General features: G+C 37.8%; 1 protein-coding gene across 3 annotated transcripts in view; it reads right to left on the reverse strand.

Moving 5' to 3' along the window:
* Positions 1–2511: 2511 nt before the first annotated feature.
* Positions 2512–19621, reverse strand: part of Exo1 (exonuclease 1) — a 31405-nt gene continuing 14295 nt past the window's right edge. The window contains exons 9-14 of one of the 3 annotated variants that reach the window (XM_042674687.1): positions 16913–17138; positions 11822–12068; positions 8405–8972; positions 5281–5382; positions 3239–3432; positions 2512–2863 (exon numbers count right to left, since the gene is read on the reverse strand). In XM_042674687.1, coding sequence (XP_042530621.1) covers positions 2728–2863; positions 3239–3432; positions 5281–5382; positions 8405–8972; positions 11822–12068; positions 16913–17138 — 1473 coding nt within the window. In that variant the 3' untranslated portion in view covers positions 2512–2727. Of the gene's footprint in view, positions 2864–3234; positions 3433–5280; positions 5383–8404; positions 8973–11821; positions 12069–16912; positions 17139–19621 lie in introns of those variants that run through there. The other 2 variants (XM_042674688.1, XM_042674689.1) reach the window with 2 other exon arrangements.

Genomic DNA, 19621 nt, shown 5'->3' on the forward strand with positions numbered 1-19621 from the left:
TATACTGCATTTTGTCTGTCCTAGTCTATAGTTAAACACTTCTGAAAATGTTAGTGGATGGAATGCCAATTTAATGGATTTTCATTTCAGTGATACATAAAATGATGCCTCTTCCAACCATGTCTTAGATTTGATGGAAGTACTAGAAGAAACAGACTAGGAGAAACTAGGAGAAACAGAAAACTGCATGGCATGTGAAGTTCTTACAAAGCTAGGATCTTGCATTTCCATTGCAATAATAGAATATGTAGCAATCCTCCCATCAATACTACCCAGTGATTTGATTTTCGCCAACCTCTCCAACTCCCTGGAGTAAACAATTCTGACTTCTATAGTTACCATTTTCTTATATAGCTGTTTGACTCCAGTGTACATGTCTAAATAATCTCTTTATTTGTGCTGATAGCAGGGCTTGAACTTAGAGCCTGTCCCTTAGCTTTTTTACTCAAACTGGTACTCTACCACTTGACCTATATAGCTCCACTTCCAGATTTGTGTTAGGTTGTTGGAGATAGTCTCACAGAACATCCTGCTCAAGCTGACTTGGAACTGGGATCTTCACTCAAGCCTCCCGAGTAGCTTAAGATTACAGGTATAAGCCATCAGTGCCCAGCTCTAGCTTTGCTTTTGTCTACCTTTATTTTCCCCTCACACCTTTCTCTTATAGCTAACAGTTAAAGATGACAGGGCATTAATCCTGTGGCTCCCAAGTCTAGATTTTACTACTTGTTCTTGTGTCACTCCACTGTCCTTGGTTCTCTTGCAGTTTGCAAGGTGCAGAACCCAGAAGTCTAATTCAAATAATCTCTACTTCCTCTGGCAGAACAGGCAATGTAGCTTTCCTTGGGAGGCACAGGACAGCAGGTTGTCTCTCGATGATGCTCAGTTGCAAAATGATTTTACTTCACCTCAACTCCTTATTAAAGGAGATTTTCCCCTTCATCTTCCCCTTCGTAAGTCAACAGTTGTTCACGATGGAGACAGGAAGAATGCTTGCCTCCCTGCTCTATTTTCAAAATATACTTCATAGTCCTTTGATAATAGTCAAGTTGTTAACTTCTTTTGCTTATGGATAGGTTTCAGTAGATTGCAATTACTTGGGAATAAGATTCTCATCATTTTTTTTTAAACTAAAACACCCCTGTATGAGATGGATCTAAAATCCTGTCTGTAATTTTAAGTGAAATTAGTTCTCTGAAACATTAAGAAAGCATGATCATGAAAAATTTCTAACTTAAAGTTGTTCTTAGATGTTTGAGACTAGGATATTCTGCGCAAACTTTTTGGTTGACTTTGTATTCCATTAATTACCTCTTGGTTAGTCTGTCTCTCTCTTAGCAGTTACCCTTCAGAAGGGATTGCATTCTGGAAGAGAATCTTGGGAAACTTAGAAGAGTTTCCACAAGTCATAGTCACAGGGACTAGATTCTGTCCTTCAGATCCTACTGTGCGTCTCTTGCACTCACCCATTAGTCACTAAAATCGCCTCCATTTCAGACTCTTCTCAGCTTGGCCTGCTATGCATGGCAATGGCTAGTGAGTTCTCAGAATCATTTGTCTCCACCATCTGCATCACCAAGTAACACCTCACGGCCCTGTTGTTGCTGGAGACTTAGCCTCATCCTTTTATTATTAACCCTCATCCAGTGGTTTCCTTGCCTGATGTCCTGGCCTTCTGTTCCATCTTTGAGCATTTATGGTATACGTTTATTATTTTTGACTTTTAAGTAGTCTTTCAGGTGAAGAGATAAATATCTGCAGATAATACGATTGTGTAGCAGGAAACATTCACAGGAAACTCAAATAGACTCTTGTATTTAGTTTATATTTTTTCCATCAGATTGGATCTCTTTAATTTTTATGCCTTTTAAAATTTTTTTCTAATTAAAACAGTCTGAGTATCCTCTGTAGTACAAATTTCTAATTTAATTAACTTCCAATTAAAACAGTTTGAGTCTTTATCCTCTGTACTGCAAACACACCTGTAATTCTTCTACTCCCTGTCATTTCAGACTTTCCCTTGTGTAACTGGCTCTCTCTTTAACACCTGCCCATTTTTTCCCAGAGTTCAATCACATATACTGGAGCTTCCGTATCTTACATAGCAACTTAAGGTGCTCATTTTACATAAACACTAAAGAACACTTCAAAAAAGATGGAAGGAAAACAGGCTATTTTGAAGTCTATGATTATCAGTGATGTTAGAAGAAGTAGCTCCTTTCATCTGAGGCTGAAAACAATTTTCCTCATTGTTAACCTATAATTCAAACCAAACTCTTGAGAGTAACTACCTCTCCCATTCCAGCAATTTTATTTTTAACTTAACTGTGAAGAAGAGCAGGAAAAAGTGGGGGAAAAAAAAGAAAACCCAGAGAAATAGGGGGATTTCCTTGAGGATAAAAAGATTATAGAACTGTGATCTTTCTTATATTGGACAACAGTACAGAATATCTTTAAATGTTTACCATCTCCAAATGGATTTTTCTCTCTAAAGTTAAGACAACCAAAAAAGAAAATGCCAGAACATTATTCTATTTAGCTTCTTATGAAAATATAAAAAGCTGGGGAAAAGAAACAATTATATAAGTAATATACAACATGTATTCTGCATACTTTAAAAATAAAATTGGTCTAAGAATAAATTTTCTAGGCTGGTAAGTGCCCCATTTTCAAGCAGGGAATTCAAACAGATGATGTTCGTGTAGACACCAGTCACCAGCAGCTACACTACTGGAATATTGCTCTCTGAACACGTGCACACTCGGGTTTGTTAAATATATCCTCTTCCGCTTCTGGAGTGAGCTGGATGTTATCCCTGACTGGAGATAGGGGCTTCTTATAAGAAGGAAGCTTTTCAGAGTCTCTGCAAAATATAAAATAAATTGGGTACTTTTTGAGTACTGAATGTTAACAGATTGGGACAAGGGAGGAACCAATGCAACAGAGATATACACAAAAAAAAGTAGTTCTGGTAAGGGCTAGAGGTGTGGTTCATATGGTAAAGTGACTGTCTAAAATGGCAAATCTGGTGAATTCATCATATAAATCCAGTGATTTCCCTCTGAACCCCTGGGGAAAACATTATTCCCATTACAATGCTGAGAAATAAGATGAGTCGAAACACTCTAGATCTAAAAATTCAATTTGTTTAACAGATTCTAAAGTCTATGGAATCACAAAGAACTGTCAGATAAGGCCATAACTAATTATATGCAGAATAAGGAAAAAGGAAACTCACTTTTTAAATCCAAAATTTTTCCAGAGCTCACTGATTTTTATCTGCAATCCTGGCTTGTTCTCAGAGTTATGATGGTTTCTCTTCTGGATGCTTGCTGGCTTCTTGCTCAGTCCACTGGCTCGTGCTGGTACTAGGGGCTTGATCTTGGTTGCAGAAAGAGACTCTGCAGAACTAGACTTATGTAGTCCAGGAACCTGAGGATTAAATGTGCATTTTTGTTACTTGTGGTTTTCACAGTCTTGCTACATAAGCCAGGCTGGTCTAGGAACTCATGATCTATATGCCTGAGCCGCCTAAGTGCTGGGGTTATAGGTATGTGTCATGTCGGACCTTAAATTCCCATTTTAACATTACCTTATTAATTTAAAAACATTCTTTATACAGTAGAACCAAAAAGTACTCCATAAGCAATGCATAAAAATACATTTATATGTCTATTAAAGAAATGATCACAATGATTCTAACAGATAATGATGTACAAAGGCATAACGTTTAGAAGTGAAAGAAAGGCAAGCCTCATTCATTTCCTCTTTGCCTGTTGTTCCAGAGAAAAACAACTACTGTTATCAGTTCCAGAAGCTGCATTAAGGCATTTCTACAGAAACCTGCAGTAAAGCATGTTTATTAGTTTGTTTTCCTTCATTCTACTTAATGGTACAGTGTGGAGATTTTTCCATTGGAATGTACAACTGAATTTTATTTTGGACTAGTTGCCTGTTCTACCATTGTATAAGTGTGGCATAATTTATTTCAACCACTATTGGCATGTTCCCACTGGATGGTTCATTTCTGTCATGTGAACATTATAGAGACATTGAAGCTTTGTTGCTTTGTTATGACAGAGAAAGAAGTATACAAAACAAGCTTTTCCAACTGATTACTATAGCAGAGAATATATAAAGAATGAAAAAGTTGAAACAAAAAAGACTGGCTAATCATAGGTTCACAGTTCCTTTTTTTTGGTACTAGTCCTGGGGTTTTAACTCAGGGACTGTTCACTAAATCTGATTTTTCTTGCTTAAGGCTAGCTCTCGACTACTTGAGCCACAGCTCCACTTGTGGCTTTGCTTGGTGGTTACGTGGACTTTCTGCCTGGGTTGTCTTCAAATAGTGATCATCAGATCTTAGCCTCCTAAATAGCATTACAAACATGAGCCACCAGTGTCCAGCAGTTCACAGTTCTTAAAAGGTCTTTTGACAATTCTTGTCAAAGCTTTCAATCACAATACCTCCGAACAAATTAAGTTTTTAAAAAGGCATTTAAATATACACCCACAACATTTTGGTTGCAATGCTGTTTACCATACCAAAAATGGTTTTGGGATAAATTATAGGCTGGGTGCTGGTGCCTCACACCTGTAATCCTAGCTACTCAGAAGGCTAAGATCTGAGGATTAAGGTTTAAAGTCAACTTGAGTAGGAAAGTCTGTGAGACTCTTCATCTCCAACTAATAAGAGTTGTCAAGTGATAGAGTACAAGCATTGAGCACAAAAGCTCAGGGACAGGGCTGGGAATGTAGCTTAGTGGTAGAGTGCTTGCATAATATGCATGAAGCCCTGAGTTCGCCCTCAGTACCACATAAACAGAAAAAGCCAGAAGAGGTGCTGTGGCTCAACTGGTAGAATGCTAGCCTTGAGCAAAAAGAAGCTCAGGGACAATGCCTACACTCCGAGTTTAGTCCCCAGGACTGACAAAAAAATAAAATTAAAAAATTTAAACAAATCTCAGGAACAGTGGCCAGGCCCTAAGTTCAAGCCCCAGAATCTCCCCCCACCTCTGCAAAAAAGAATAAGTGATTATAAAGAGGATTACATAACCCATGCAATGGTATAGAATATAGTTATTATAATAACTAAGCAACTACATTGAAAAATATCTTCTATATAGTATAACACAAAATAGGAAAAAATATCTACAGTAAAAAGTAATGTCCTAGAAAATTTGGAAGGAGACATCTTTTAAAGATCCTGAATACAGGCACGGTAGCTTTTAAATTTGCTCATATTTCTCCATCTGATATTAAGAAATAAATAAGTTTTACCTTCTTCCTTAGAAGTGTGTCCTTCTTTGAAAAATGAGATAAACGTTCCTTGAAGTTCTGGTTACCTTGACTATCAAGTGACTGAATGTTATAATCAGATTCCTAGATTCCCAGATCAAACACAAAAATAAAAATTTACTATGGATTTTTAGCAACTAATATTTAACAAAACAAGATAAATGCAGTAAGAAAGACAATATAAATAAAATACAATGTCACAGAAAATAGACCTAATTAAAAGGATGTAGGTCTATTATGGAAAAGAGGACATTCTCATACATTACTAAGCACAAAACACTGATGTGGGTCTACATCTCTTCTAAGTGTGCAATATGGCCTATATGAAAGAGAAAAAGGGGTTGGGAATGTGGTTTAGTGGTAGAGTGCTTGCTAGCTAGCATGCATGAAGTCCTGGCTTTGGTCCCTCAGTATCATATAAACAGAAGAAGCTAGAAGTGATGTTGTGGCTCAAGTGGTAGAGTGCTAGCCTTGAGCAAAAGCTCAAGGAGACTGCCTAAGAGTCTTAGGGCCTAAGAGTCTAGGCCCTAAGTTCAAGCCCCAGGACTGGCAAAAAAACAAAAAACAAAAAAGAATAACAAAAAATAAAAACCAAAAAATGTCCTTTCAGGGCTGGGAATGTGACTTGGTAGAGTGCTTGCTCAGCATGCACGAAGCCCTGGGTTTGATTTCTCAGTACCACATAAACAGGATAAAACACAAGTGGTGGTCTGGCTGAAGTGGTAGTGTGATAAACTTGAGCATAAGAAGCTCAGGGACAGTGCCCAGGCTCTGAGTTCAACCCGCAGGACTGGCAAAACAAATAAAGAGAAAAAGGGTGTTTTTTCTCAAGCACTACGTCAAATAAACATTTATCTTTGAGGATAACCTGCTCCCCCTGACCCCTAATTTCATCATGCATAACTTTCCTATAGATGGAAGATTTGCTCAAAAGATCAATGAATGAAAGCATTTTGCATGTTTCAAAGAGGAGCATTTTTTGAGTTAAGTATTTACCTTGGGATTCTATCCATTTTAATATTTAAACAACTCACGATGAATAAGACCCCACTAACTTCTACAGACACTAATATGGCTACTCTGGGATAAATTTTACTTTTTTATTTGAGACAGAGTCTCTATTGTTCAGCCTAGTTTTCTTCAACTTTGTGATCATTCTATTTCACCCAATTCAAGTGCTGAGTCTGCAGGCATGCACCATCATCTAAAGTATTTCTTACAGTAAGGGTTATGGGTTATAAGTAAGAACCTAAGATTTATTTTGACCTCCGACTAGAATCTATGATTGGTGGCTTCCACAATGAACTATCAACCGAAGGCTCCAATATTGAAGCAAAAAATTTTCTTCAGAAGCATAGGATGAAAATTAGCTTTAAAATAAAGCCTCAAAACACACAGTAAAACAAAACAGCAAAATCTCAATGGCCCTGTGGCTATTAGAAACAGTCTGGGAATCAAAGAAAGATCATACCAATTTTATATTAACTGTAAGACTTGATTGAATTTTTTTTTTTTCTGCCTGGGTGCTGTCCCTCAGCATTTCAGCTCAAGGCAGTGCTCTACCACTTAAGCCACAGAGCCACTTCCAGTTTTCTGGTGGTTAATTGGAGATAAGAGTCTCATAGACTTTCCTGCCCAGGCTGGCTTTGAACTGAGATCCTCAGATCCCAGCCTCCTGAGTACCTAAGGAGCCACTGGTCCCAGGCTGGCAAAGAAGTCTAAGAAGAATTTACTGTAGGTGCCAGGAAGTGATTCAGTAAGTATTTTTGTAGCAGAGTAGGAGAGATGAGGATTACTTAGCTCAGAAGACAAAAAATGTATGGTGTTCTCTCTACACGACCAGCCTACTGCCAGTGAACTGATATGGCTTGGTATAACCTGGCTGAAAGCTTAGGAAATAGGTGCAACAGGAAGATGTATGCTGGAAAAAGGCAAACAATGCCTAAAAGGAGCTCAGCAAACTTGTGAGGATCCTCCAATAGTGATGCTCTATGAAACAACTCAAGCCACATTGGATGTAGTACCACTGCCAGACCAGCAGGCCCTATTCACTGTGGACCAACTAGGAGGAAAGTGGAGAAAAGGAAAAGAAAATGGAAAAGAAAAAAGAAAATGGCCTGCTCCTAAAAACACAAAAATAAGTCACAAGGTCACAAGGTTTTAGCGTGGGTTTTTTTTTCTTCAATTTGAATCTAGTAAATTCATTTTATTGGAGAACTTAAGTATGTACTTTCAAGGCATACTGACTTATATTCTTTTCAATTTTTGGATTATCAGACATCAAAATATTATATATTACTGTGGGTCTAATTGTTTTTACAACTTAGTGATTATATTTGGTGATGATTAAACAGGGTATACTGATAAGCTCAGTTCTTAAACTAAGATTCCAGAAAGTTATAATGTCATTATGTCACTAGAAAATGCCATTGGATCTTAAGAACAACACAGATTTAGACTTTTTTGGTCTAAGAAATAAAATAAAATCTAGAATAAAAGATATTTTATATAGAATAAGGAATTAGGGTGCTTTTATTAATTGACAACAAAGTAAAAATAATGGTCTTTCAGGAAATTTAGCAGAAATTAAAAAAATATTTTTCCTGAACTACTAAAATATAACAGATATCAACACATCCATAGGGCCATTTCTTTACAACTCTTATCTTTAAATAGACAGAAAAAGCTGGAAGTAGGGGTATGGTTCAAGTGGTAAAGTATCAGGCATGAACAAAACAGCCTGGTGAGCATGCTCCCATTGTTGGCACATACAAAAAAGCAACAGATTAAAGAATAAATTTAAAATAACTCTTCATTCAGTTTAGCATTCTGCTTAGGTGTTAATGGTGCCATTACCAAAGTGGTCAAAGGAAGTACAGAATTATGTTTCAAATGTCCAGATGTGGAAGGCATGACAGATATGCAAGGCAAGCACTCTACCACTGAGCCACTTTCCCAGCATGACAGATACGAAGAAGTTCAAGGAATGAAATGTGATCAAATGAAATTTAAAATGAAAAGTTGTAGATAATTCTTTCAGTTGTCTGATAACAAGTTATTTTCTTTTCCATATGGAATTAAAAAAAACAAGGCTTATATGACTTACCTCTGAATCAGAATCCTTACTAGAAGGCTGAGAAAGTTTTGATGCATTTAAACTGTGTGGGGATGACACTGTGCTTTCCTGAGACTGTGAAGACCAGGTTGTTTCCTGTAAAAGCCGAGATTCATCGCCTGACTCATCACTCATTGGCTGAGACAGAACAGACATAGCACTGTTCTCAGGCAGACAAGGAGGGGAATCGTTCTTCCTTTTAGACTGCTGCAAGCCTGTGCCTACAGAAGGGCTTGGAGTTCTTGAAAAATCCCCAAGACTTCCAGACCAACTAAAGCAACTCCTTAGTGTCCCCAGTGTGGGTGGTGAAATGCTCTGTGTGAATTCGCTGGTTTTGGTAGATTGAGACTCTTCATCAGCAAACACAGTCACATCATCAGAAATCTGGTCCCTTGAATTATGCATGATATTTGTGTCAACCAACTTCTGGTCTTCTAGGTCTGGACAATCTGAATCACCAAGATTAGCAGCATTATCGGTGACAGCAGTGCCATTTAGAGACTGAGTGTTGACTGTCTTTGGTGCAAAGTCAGCAGAATCCACAGAATTGCAGAAAAACCTAACATGAAATGGAAAGAATGGATTATTTCAAGTATTTTAAGGTTAAAAGGATCTCACAATGATTCAAAATGGAATTACAGTCCAGTTCCTTTAAAAAATGTCTCACAGAAAACTAATTTGATAAGTAAAGACAACATGGGTCTTGGATTTTAGTCAAAGTTGGAATTTGTTTTTTTGCTGGTACTGGGCCTTGAACTCAGGGCCTGGGTGCTGTCCCTTAGCTTTTTCACTCAACATGTCCTACCACCTCAGCCATACTTCTACTTGCAGCTTCTTCCTGGTTAATTGGAGATAAAATTGAACAAGGATTGAGCCAGTACTACCACGCAGACAATAAGAGCATTCATGGTATTTTTGATCAGTCATTGTCTTAGGAGACTAACTTATAATATTCACTTAATTCTTTCAAATTTGAAGTTGCTGGGCATCGATGGCTCATGACTGTAATCCTGAGGAAGCTGAAGTTTGAGGATCAAGGGTCAAAGCCAGCCAGGAGGAAAGTCATGAGAGCATTATCTCCAATTAACCACCAAAAGGCTTGAAGGGGAGGGGTAGCTCAAGTGATAGAGTACTAGCCTTGAGCAAAAAGGTATGAGACAGCATCACAGGCTGAGTTCAAGCCCCAATACCAGCCCCAATAACCTCTGAAGTTGTTACAACTGTTAGCTTCAGCTTCTTTTTTTGGTTTCTTTTGAGGGAAAGTACTAGTTTGAATCCTGCACTTGCTAGACTGTACTCTACCACTGAAGTCATACACGTAGGCCTTTTTTTTTTTTCGTTTTTCTGTTTTATTTTTTTATTGTGAAAATACCATACAGAGGGGTTACAATTACATGAGCAAGGTAATGAGTACATTTCTTATCAAGCATTGTTGCCTCCTCCTTTGTTTTCCCTTCCCATCCCTTCCTATCTCCCCCCTCCCTACCCGTCCAAAGTTGTAAAGTTCATTTTTTAACATAATGACTTGTACAGCTCATTGTTTCAATGAGTCCACCTGTATCCCTATTTAAATGGTTTGTTTTTGCCCTTCCCCTCCACTAATTATACCAACATCAAATACAGTGAAAGCAGGGGTTATACCTTGGGGGAGAGTCATAAAAAGCAACAAAGAAATCATCTTACAAATATGTTAGAAATAATTGCAAGAAAGAAAAAAAAAACCATTTGAATACTTATCTTGGGGTTCATTTCACCTAACATCAACTTATCTGACCTTTTCTGCTTGTCTCAGAGATATACTAGCTATTGCAAATAAGGGAAACCATGGGACCTATGTTTCTTTGGGCCTGGTTTACTTCACTTATTATAATTTTTTCCAAGTCTTTCCATTTCCTAACAAATGGGGTGATGTCATTCTTTCTGATGGAGACATAGAATTCCATTGTGTATATATACCACATTTTCTTGATCCATTCATGTACTGAAGGGCATCTGGGTTGGTTCCATATCTTAGCTATGGTAAATAATGCTGCAATAAACATAGTCGTGCTGGTAGCTTTAGTATGGTCTTGTTTGTGATCATTTGGGTAAATGCCCAAAAGTGGGATTGCTGGGTCACAGGAGAGCTCTATGTGGAGTCTTCTGCGGAACCTCCATACTACTTTCCAAAGTGATTGAACAAGTTTACATTCCCACCAACAATGTAGTAGGGTTCCCTTCTGTGTACATCCCCTGTTCAAGTCAAACATCTCATGAATAAAGAAAACAGAAATACAGACAGCCTAGTTCTAGGGCTTAGCTACATTTCTAGTCCCCAAACTACACTGACTCTAAAATCTCATCACTCATCATCTTTCCCCAGCCTGCATTCTGGTAGTAAGAACAGCAAGCTGTAGCTTTTCTCAAGCTGTTTGAGTCTTCTGTGAAGGCACTTGGCTCCAGTCTTTGTCTGCTTCACTCATAATTCATTTAACCCTAAATAGGAACTGCCAAAATATTCATTCCTCCTTCTTACCCTATCCATCCTCTGCCTCATCGATTGATACCTTTTGAAAGCCATAAAAAATTGGAGATTGGAGTGAAAAACTGGGAGAACGTGAGGGAAGGGGATGATACTGCCCCAAAAGAAATGTACCCTTAACCTGACTTATGTAACTATAACATCACCCATTTAAAACAATAATTTTTAAGTACACATGCCTTAACCACTGTACTGTCGGTACTGTATGACATTGTTTATATATATGTATATACATTTTTTCCAACTATAAGCTTCTCAAGAATAAAATGGCATAAAGCTCCCCAAGAAACTACCAAAGTAGGTATAGCCAAAAAGGAAAAGGGAATTGCCCAAATAACAGAATTTCTGCAATATAAAATGTAACCAAAGGGGTGCTGGTCCAATTGGGATTCTATATGGACAGATTGCAGAACTAATTGGGAAGAAACAGCAATGCATTTAGGTCAGAACTAAGACAATATAGAAATCTCCCAACTTCCATTGGGCTTAAGTGCCATAAACTCAGTGTCAACTGAAAATGCTGTGAAGCTGAAAGTACATTTAGTATACCTCGCCTACTGAACAGAATCAGTTGTTGCCCGTCATGATTATGTGGCTGAAAGCTGTGGCTTGCTACTGATACCCAGCATGAGAGAATCACATTCATCTACCACGGATCTGATAGAAGACCAAAATTCAGAACTGATGTACAACAGTTACTGAGTGCATCATCATTTTCACTCCATCACAAAATGGAAATACGCTAAGTCAAACCAACATGTCCAGAATTGTCAGTTCATGATAAATCCTATCGCCCATATACCTCTAGACTCAATTTCAGGAGAAAATAAATACTAATGAAGTATATAATATAGCAGATAAAAAACATTTTGAAGATATAACTATACCTGCTTCTAGTCCCTGGAACTACAATTGCACTACTTTCTTCATTTTTTCTTTGTAAAAATGTTGCAAATTTATTCCTTGACTTCGGTGGCGTCTTTAAGCTTTTCATTAGAGTACTTTCAACTCCCAGTTCAGGCACAAGCATTTCAGAAGAGTTGAGTAATTTATTGTTTCCACAATTAATTTTCTTTGTCTTCTTTATAAATGAAAGAGAATACTGGTTCAACAGATCATCTTCTGACAGCTCTTCTAAATAAAAACAAAATTACCTGTAAATCTTTATTTCCCCTACAGTTGGAAATTAGGTTTCAACATCACAGTCCCTTTTTGGCTACTATAAGAGCAGTTGTACTTTTTTCTGTAGTACCAGCAATGAAAACTGTGCATTCTAGACAGTTGCTCTACTACCTAGGCAACACTTTGAGCCATACTTTAAAAAATAAACAAACAATGCTTCACAGATAGGAATACAAAGATTTTTTTTTTTTTGGGGGGGTCCGGTCGTGGGGCCTGAACTCTGGGCCTGGGCACTGTCCCTCAGCTCTTCAGCTCAAGGCTAGCGCTCTACCACTTGAGCCACAGCGCCACTTCCGGCTTTTTTCTTTTTGCTTATGTGGTGCTGAGGAATCGAACCCAGGGCCTCATGCATGCAAGGCAAGCGCTCTACCACTGAGCCACCTTCCCAGCCCGGAATACAAAGATTTAAAAGCAAATACCTTAGCTATGTTCGATAATTTTATGTACTAGTTAACATTTAGTCAAATAGTTATATAATTTTACATAAAATCACCTCAACTGAAATTTCAGGGCATAATCAATTGTTTGGCTAAATATTTATTATTTCAAATACTTTATATGCAAATTTTGAGGGGCAATTTACATTATAAATGATGACTTTTAAAAAATAATCCAAAAAACCAGCAGCTATGTATTCATTTCATGGATGTTATGATTTTTGAGTATACGTGAATGTTGTGTTGTATTATAGTAATTTGATTAATATTCTTATTACCTAGCTATAAAAACCTGAAAGACTGGTGTGTTAAATGTATTTTGTGGTTTCGGAATAAAGCATATTTTTGGACAATACAAAAAGTTAAAGCCTGAGAGAGACAAAGACACAGGTAAGATGCTTTAAATTAGTTCAACAAATTTTCAGAGCCTGAAAAGCTTCCACTACAGTAATAAACCATAGAGATTATGCTAGTATAATCTTTAACAAGTTGGTCAAATTAGGCTGGAGGTACAAAAAGCCCTCAACTTTTAAAAAGATCTTTCCATCCCTCCTTCCCTTCCTTCCTTCCTTTATTTTCTCTCCTTCCCTTCCTTCCTCCCTCTCTCTCCCTCCTTCCACTGTCTCTCCCTCGCTCCCTTCCTTCCTTCCTTCCTTCCTTCCCTTCCTCTCTCCCTCCCTCCCTCTTTCCCTCCCCCTTTTTCTTCCTTTAACTCAGGACTTCATGCATGCTTCAAGCACTCTACTCTAAGCCACATCTCAGCCTCCTATACTTTTCTAATCAGTTAAACATTATACAAGCAAACACACTGGAACCAAAACATTAAAAGATACCAGAAGACATATTTTTCTTTCAAATGACCTATATATTAAAAGACAACACAAAGATTTAAAAAAAATGAACAGGCTAAACAAAAGTAAAATAAAGATTACCGCAATAGGGATGACCAGCCATCACTTAAGTTTCAAAATATAACCACGCCTACCTTAACATCAAACTGAAGAATTCAATTACAAACTCAGAATACTGCATAAGGTTAATAGAATCTAGTATACTCTTACTTTGCAGAGATACAACAGTGTCTGGATGATGGACAGAAAGAATATTACAACTGGGAATACTTGACATATTCTACAGCAAAAAAGAATTAACACTCACTGTTACAGTTATACAATCACTAAAAAACTGTGTGAATCCAAAGCACAGCCTCAATAAATAAAGAATATCATTGAGCTTGGGAGAGAAAGTTAGGAGGGTCACAATGGCTATTTCTAAATATCTGTGATATCTAAAAATAGACTGAAATTATACCAATATTTTGAGGTTTTCTGTGTGCACATGTGTAAGCGTGCATGTCCATTGCTAAATGGTTGTTTTAAGACAACTTGACATAAAGAACTTACTAGAGGAGCCTGCTACATAAAACAAATAGTTATCTTAATAGTAGAGGAAGAAAATGAAGGAACTAGAAGGTGTCAAGTATACCAAGTATTTTTTTTGGGGGGGGGGGGGAGGGTTCAGTCATGGGGCTTTAACTCTGGGCCTGGGCAACTGTCCCTCAGCTCTTCAGTTCAAGGCTAGCACTCTACCACTTGAGCCACAGCACCACTTTCAGTTTTCTGGTGATTAATTGGAAATAGTCTCATAGACTTTCCTGCCCAGGCTGCCTTTGAACCATAATCCTCATCTCAACCTCCTGAGTAGCTAGGATTATAGGCATGAGCCACCAGCACCCAGCTAACCAAGTATTTTTGTATGTTTTGTTATATTACAGAATTCATAAAATAGGAAGTATCCTTCTGTTTCATATGAACCAATAAAAGTTCAGAGATACTGTCACAAGAAAGATTTACATTCACAATGAAACAAAACATTTTGGGCAAAGATGTATAGCCTATACCCAGCTTAAAAATGTAAGTACTACTAGGAAAGATGAGGAGACCAATAGAAGGGATGACACCGATCACAATGCACTATACTCATAATCTGACCCACTGAATTGATACCCTTTTGTACAACTACTTAACTTTTTTTTTTCGTCGGTTGTGAGGCCTGAACTCTGGGCCTGGGCTGTCCCTCAGCTCTTCAGCTGAAGGCTAGCACTCTACCACTTGAGAGTCAGCCCCACTTCTGGCTTTTTCTGCTTATGTGGTGCTGAGGAATCGAACCCAGGGCCTAATGCATGCAAGGCAAGCACTCTACCACTGAGCCACCTTCCCAGTCCCACTACTTAACTTTTTAAAAAGTAAGTATTTACTAAAAGCTTTGTTTTAATTTGTTGTCAGGTAGCAGAGGAAAAGAAATAAGGGAATAAAAAAGACAATTATTTTCTATGGTCAAAGTTTCATTTGTTCTCAGTCCTTAGTGCTCCACTGTCAGCATTCTGTTCAACATTTTATTGGATGTTCTAGTGAAGAAAATGAAAAGAAAGATCTTAATTGGAAGAGGAGAACTATTCACAGGTGACATGATCATCGATTGGAAAAACCTCACAGACTACAAGAAATAACCAAACTGATGTATAATTTCAGCAAGGTAGCAAAATTTAAGATTTGCATATAAAAATCAACTACATTTCAGTATACTACAAATAAAAAACTGGAAATCACAATAAAAATGAAAATACTGAGGGGCACCGGTGGCTCACACCTGTAATCCTAGCTATTCAGGAGACTGAGATCTGAGGATTGTGGTTCAAAGCCAGCCCTACGCAGGAAAGTCTGTGAGACTCTTTATCTCCAATATCTTTATCACCAGAAAACCGGAAGTGGCACTGTGGCTCAAGTGGTAGAGCACTAGCCTTGAGCTGAAGAGCTGAGGGACAGCGCCCAGGCCTAGAGTTCAAGCTCCATGGAAAAAGAAAAAAAAGAGAGAGAAAGAAAATACTTTACAAAAGCATCAAACAATCAGAAACTTAAAAATATGTTTCAATGCGTATGTGCATCTGACCATACAAAATAATATTTATTGAAATGAACTACAGGAAATGGAAACAAGGATTTTTTTTCTTTTTTGCTGTTTTTGTTCTTTTGTTCTGTTTGTTTGTTTGTTTATATGTCTTCGGGAATGTAAGGGGAAGACAGAAATGGACAAAGGGTAAACAATTGCAGCAATGGTATTCACTGATGTTATGCTGAAAATGAACTATACAACTTGTGGGTGAAGATGAGGGAGAATAACTGGGAAAGAGAAAGGGTGACACTGTCCAGAAACAAATGTACTATTTTCCTGACGTATGTAACTGTAACCCCTCTGTACATTATCTTTATAATACCAATAAAAAAATTGTAAGACTATGTTTGACAACAGATGTACAAGATTTGCAAACTGAGAACGACAGAGCACTGAAGACTGGAACAAATCAAAATGCTCAGTATTGCTAAGATGCCAGCTTTCTACGAACTGATCTGTAGCTTCAACTAGATACCCACAGCCTTTGTTTTTAAACTGACAAGCTAATTGTAAAACTTAGAAGGAAACAGGAATAGCCAAAACAATCCGAGGGGACTTACACTACCTGGTTTCAAGGACTATAAAGCTATAGTTATTAAGAGTGTGTTTGATGCAAAGAACAATGGAGAGAATAACATTACAGACTAATAAAGAGATCAAGAGACACACACTTAACATGGTTAGCTGCGTTTCCATAACTCTGCTAAAGCACTCAGATGCTTTAACAAATGGATTGCCAAGTACAAGGGAAGAGGTCATGATCCCTTCCCTCACCTCATATACATATAAATTAAACTCAATATAAGGGTGAGGAGAGTAAGGGTAAATGGAATGAGTATAAATGGAGTATGTTTTATACATATATGGAAATATCACAATGAAATGTTCCTTGTACAAATTATGTACGCTAATACAAAATTTTTTTTTGAAAAATCAATGCAAAAGCCAGGCACCAATGGTTCACACCTGTAATTCTAGCTAGTCAGGAGGCTGAGATGTGAGGATTGTGGTTCAAAGCCAGCCTGGGTAGAAAAGTCCCCATGAGACTCTTATTTCCAATTAACCATTAAAAACTGGAAGTGGAGCTGTTGCTCAAAGTAGTAAAGTGCTAGCCTTGAGCAAAAGAGCTCAGGGACCGCCACCTAGGCCCAGAGATCAAGCCCTACAACCAACTAAAGAAGAAAATAAAAAATCAATATAAAATGGATCATAGCAGTTGAGCACAGTGACATACTCTATTAATTGCTACTCAGGCAGAGGCAGGAAAACCTAAGTTTGAAGCCAGCCTCAGCTACAAAGAGACACTAAATCTAAGGCCCAAAGCTAAGAGCTAAAACTTCTAGTAGAATATCTCAGTGACCTTAGGTTTGTCAATGATTTAAATATGACCAATAATGTGATACCTACCACTTCGTGGTCTTTTCACCATAGATGACTTCCTTGGAAGACTTAATCCTTTGGTACTAATAACTTGTTTAATGCCCAAGGTACTTGGCTTTTCCTTCAACTGTGTAGCATCGAAAGCATTACTCGGCTCAAGTCTGGAGCAATAATTCTTATGCCAAATGCTACTTCCAGCAGGTAACTTTGGACATGCCTTCTCATTCCAACTATTACTTCTGCAATGGGCAGCCTAAAAAAGTATAAAGAAAAAGGTTACTTGAAGGAGAATATCAAGAAATTTCCTTTTATAGCAACAAAAGTTTCAAATATATTTAAATTACTCTAAAAAATTCTTGAAGTATCTGTACCGTAATTTTCAACTTTACTAAACCTATAGTTTCCTATGAAAGATGTCATACATTCCTAGGTTGATTCCTCATGTAATGAAAGGTAAGCCACCTTGTTTGGGTTCGGTTCATTTCCTTCCTTCCTTCTTTTCTCTTTTATTATTTGATGCCAGTCCTGAGCTCTTTTTGCTCAAGACTAGCTTTCTACCACTTGAGGCCCAGCTCCACTTTCACTTTTTTTGGTAGTTAAGTCTGGTGGTAAGCCTTATGAACTTTCCTGCCCTGGCTGGCTTTGGACCGTGACCCTCAAATCTCAGCCTCCTGAGTAGCTAGTATTAGAGGCATGAGCCACTGGCACTTGGCTTTGTGGTTCATACCTAAGAAAAAAAAAAATACGGGGCTGGGAAGGTGGCTCAGTGGTAGAGCGCTTGCCTTGCACGCATGAGGTCCTGGGTTCAGTTCCTCAGCACTACATAAGCAAAAAGAAAAAAAGCTTGAAGTGGCGCTGTGGCTCAAGAGTGCTAGCCTTGAGCTGAAGAGCTGAGGGACAGCGCCCAGGCCCAGAGTTCAGGACCTACGACCGGACCCCCCCCAAAAAAGAGAAACATTGAAAAAATAAAATTAAAATAGAAGAACTATGGCTAAGAAAAGATGTACCTCTAAAATATGAGCATTTCTGAGCAGGCTGATTTCAGTTGACGGTAATGATGATTTTCTAATACTCAACTGGTTATCAGTTAATCAGTGGGTATCTTCTTCAGGTTCAACTATTTTCTGTCAAGGAGTTTGGGTTCCTTTATGAACTTAAGACATTCTCTGCCCAGCTACAATGAACATTTAAAAAAATTCTCTTAGCATATCAGCCTCATGCATTTGCCCTTTTCTTCACCCTGGAATCACTCACTCTTGAAAATTCCTACTAATCTTTGCAAACTAGGGACACACACTGGCTTCTCTTTGAATGAATAGTAAAACCTTGACTTAGAACCAAACTCCCCTATTTATGAAATATGTGGCCAGAGCAAGTTACCTAACCTTCCTGTTTCTTCATTTGTACTGACAGTACCGACTACAAGGCCTTGTTTAAATATAAATGAGCTACTATGTCTAAGGTGCTACTTACCTGAGATATATTACATGCTCAAAAACGATTTGCCTTAATTATCTTGAATCATTCTCTTCTTAGCTAGTTACATGTATGACTTTTGTGAACACAGATCCTGAACTACTTCTATTACATAATTTAACATATTTCTCTCTACATATCCACATCTCTTTCCTCCAAGAAATGAGCGCTTTACAGGTGCTTTTGATTGTGTGAGTTATTAGAATGAATGTTGAGTAAAGGAATGAACTAGTGTGCAAAGACAAAAGGACTTAGACTAAAGTTACGAGGAAACAGAACATGTCAACCAAAAAAGATATGTAAAAAGAGCATCAAGCTTTAGCAATCAAAGTGAAATAAAAATTTTATTTCCAAGTTTCCTAGTCTGTACAAGTAAGAAATCATGTAACTGTCATTGATTCAACAAATTAATGTGATAAATACACTACGACAGTGATGATCAGAGTTCTCACCTTTATAAAGACAGCATTCTACTGGAGAGAATAAGAAAACGAACATTAAAAGATATGTGTAAGAAGTGTACAAAGCTGGGTGCTGGTGGCTCACACCTATAATCCTAGCTACTCAGGAGGCTGAGAATGGAGGATTGTGGTTTAAAGCCAACTCAACAATGCTTGATAAGAAATGTACTCATGAGAAGTACAAAGCTGGTCGACAGGGTAAAGATAGAGGTAGAGACAGATAGGATCTCTGCATAAATGGGATAATTAAAGGCCTTAAAAAAGAAATGCGAATAGAAAAGATCAACAGAAACATTAAAGAGACCGATAAGAGACAGCATCGTAAGGAACATATACAATTAGAAAACATAGAAAACAGAAATGATTTCAAAGACATATGTCTAGAATGCTCACTAAATATTTCCTGTTAGCAATCAGTAAAGAAGTTTGTGGGCTGGGAATGTGGCTTAGTGGTAGAGTGCTTGCCTAGCATGCATGAAGGCCTGGGTACAATTCCTCAGTACCACATAAACAGAAAAACCTGGAAGTGGTGCTGTGGCTAGTGGTAGTATGCAAGTGGTAGAATGCTAGTCTTGAGCACAAAGAGGCTCAGGGACAGACTCTAGGCCCTGAGTTCAAGCCCCAGGACTGGCAAAAACAAAAACAAAAAAAAAAAGTTTGTAAATTTTTATTCAAGGGTAGTGCTTTGAGGCTTGGACTTTAATAATGCCCCATGTCACTATACCTGAATGGAGTGAGACAAAGAAAAAAGAGGACCAATACTTGGTATATCCACATTTTCAGAGATATAATTTCCCTA

This window comes from Dipodomys spectabilis, unplaced genomic scaffold (assembly GCF_019054845.1).
Source record: "Dipodomys spectabilis isolate Male_0828 unplaced genomic scaffold, ASM1905484v1 ptg000019l, whole genome shotgun sequence".
Taxonomy (NCBI): domain Eukaryota; kingdom Metazoa; phylum Chordata; class Mammalia; order Rodentia; family Heteromyidae; genus Dipodomys; species Dipodomys spectabilis.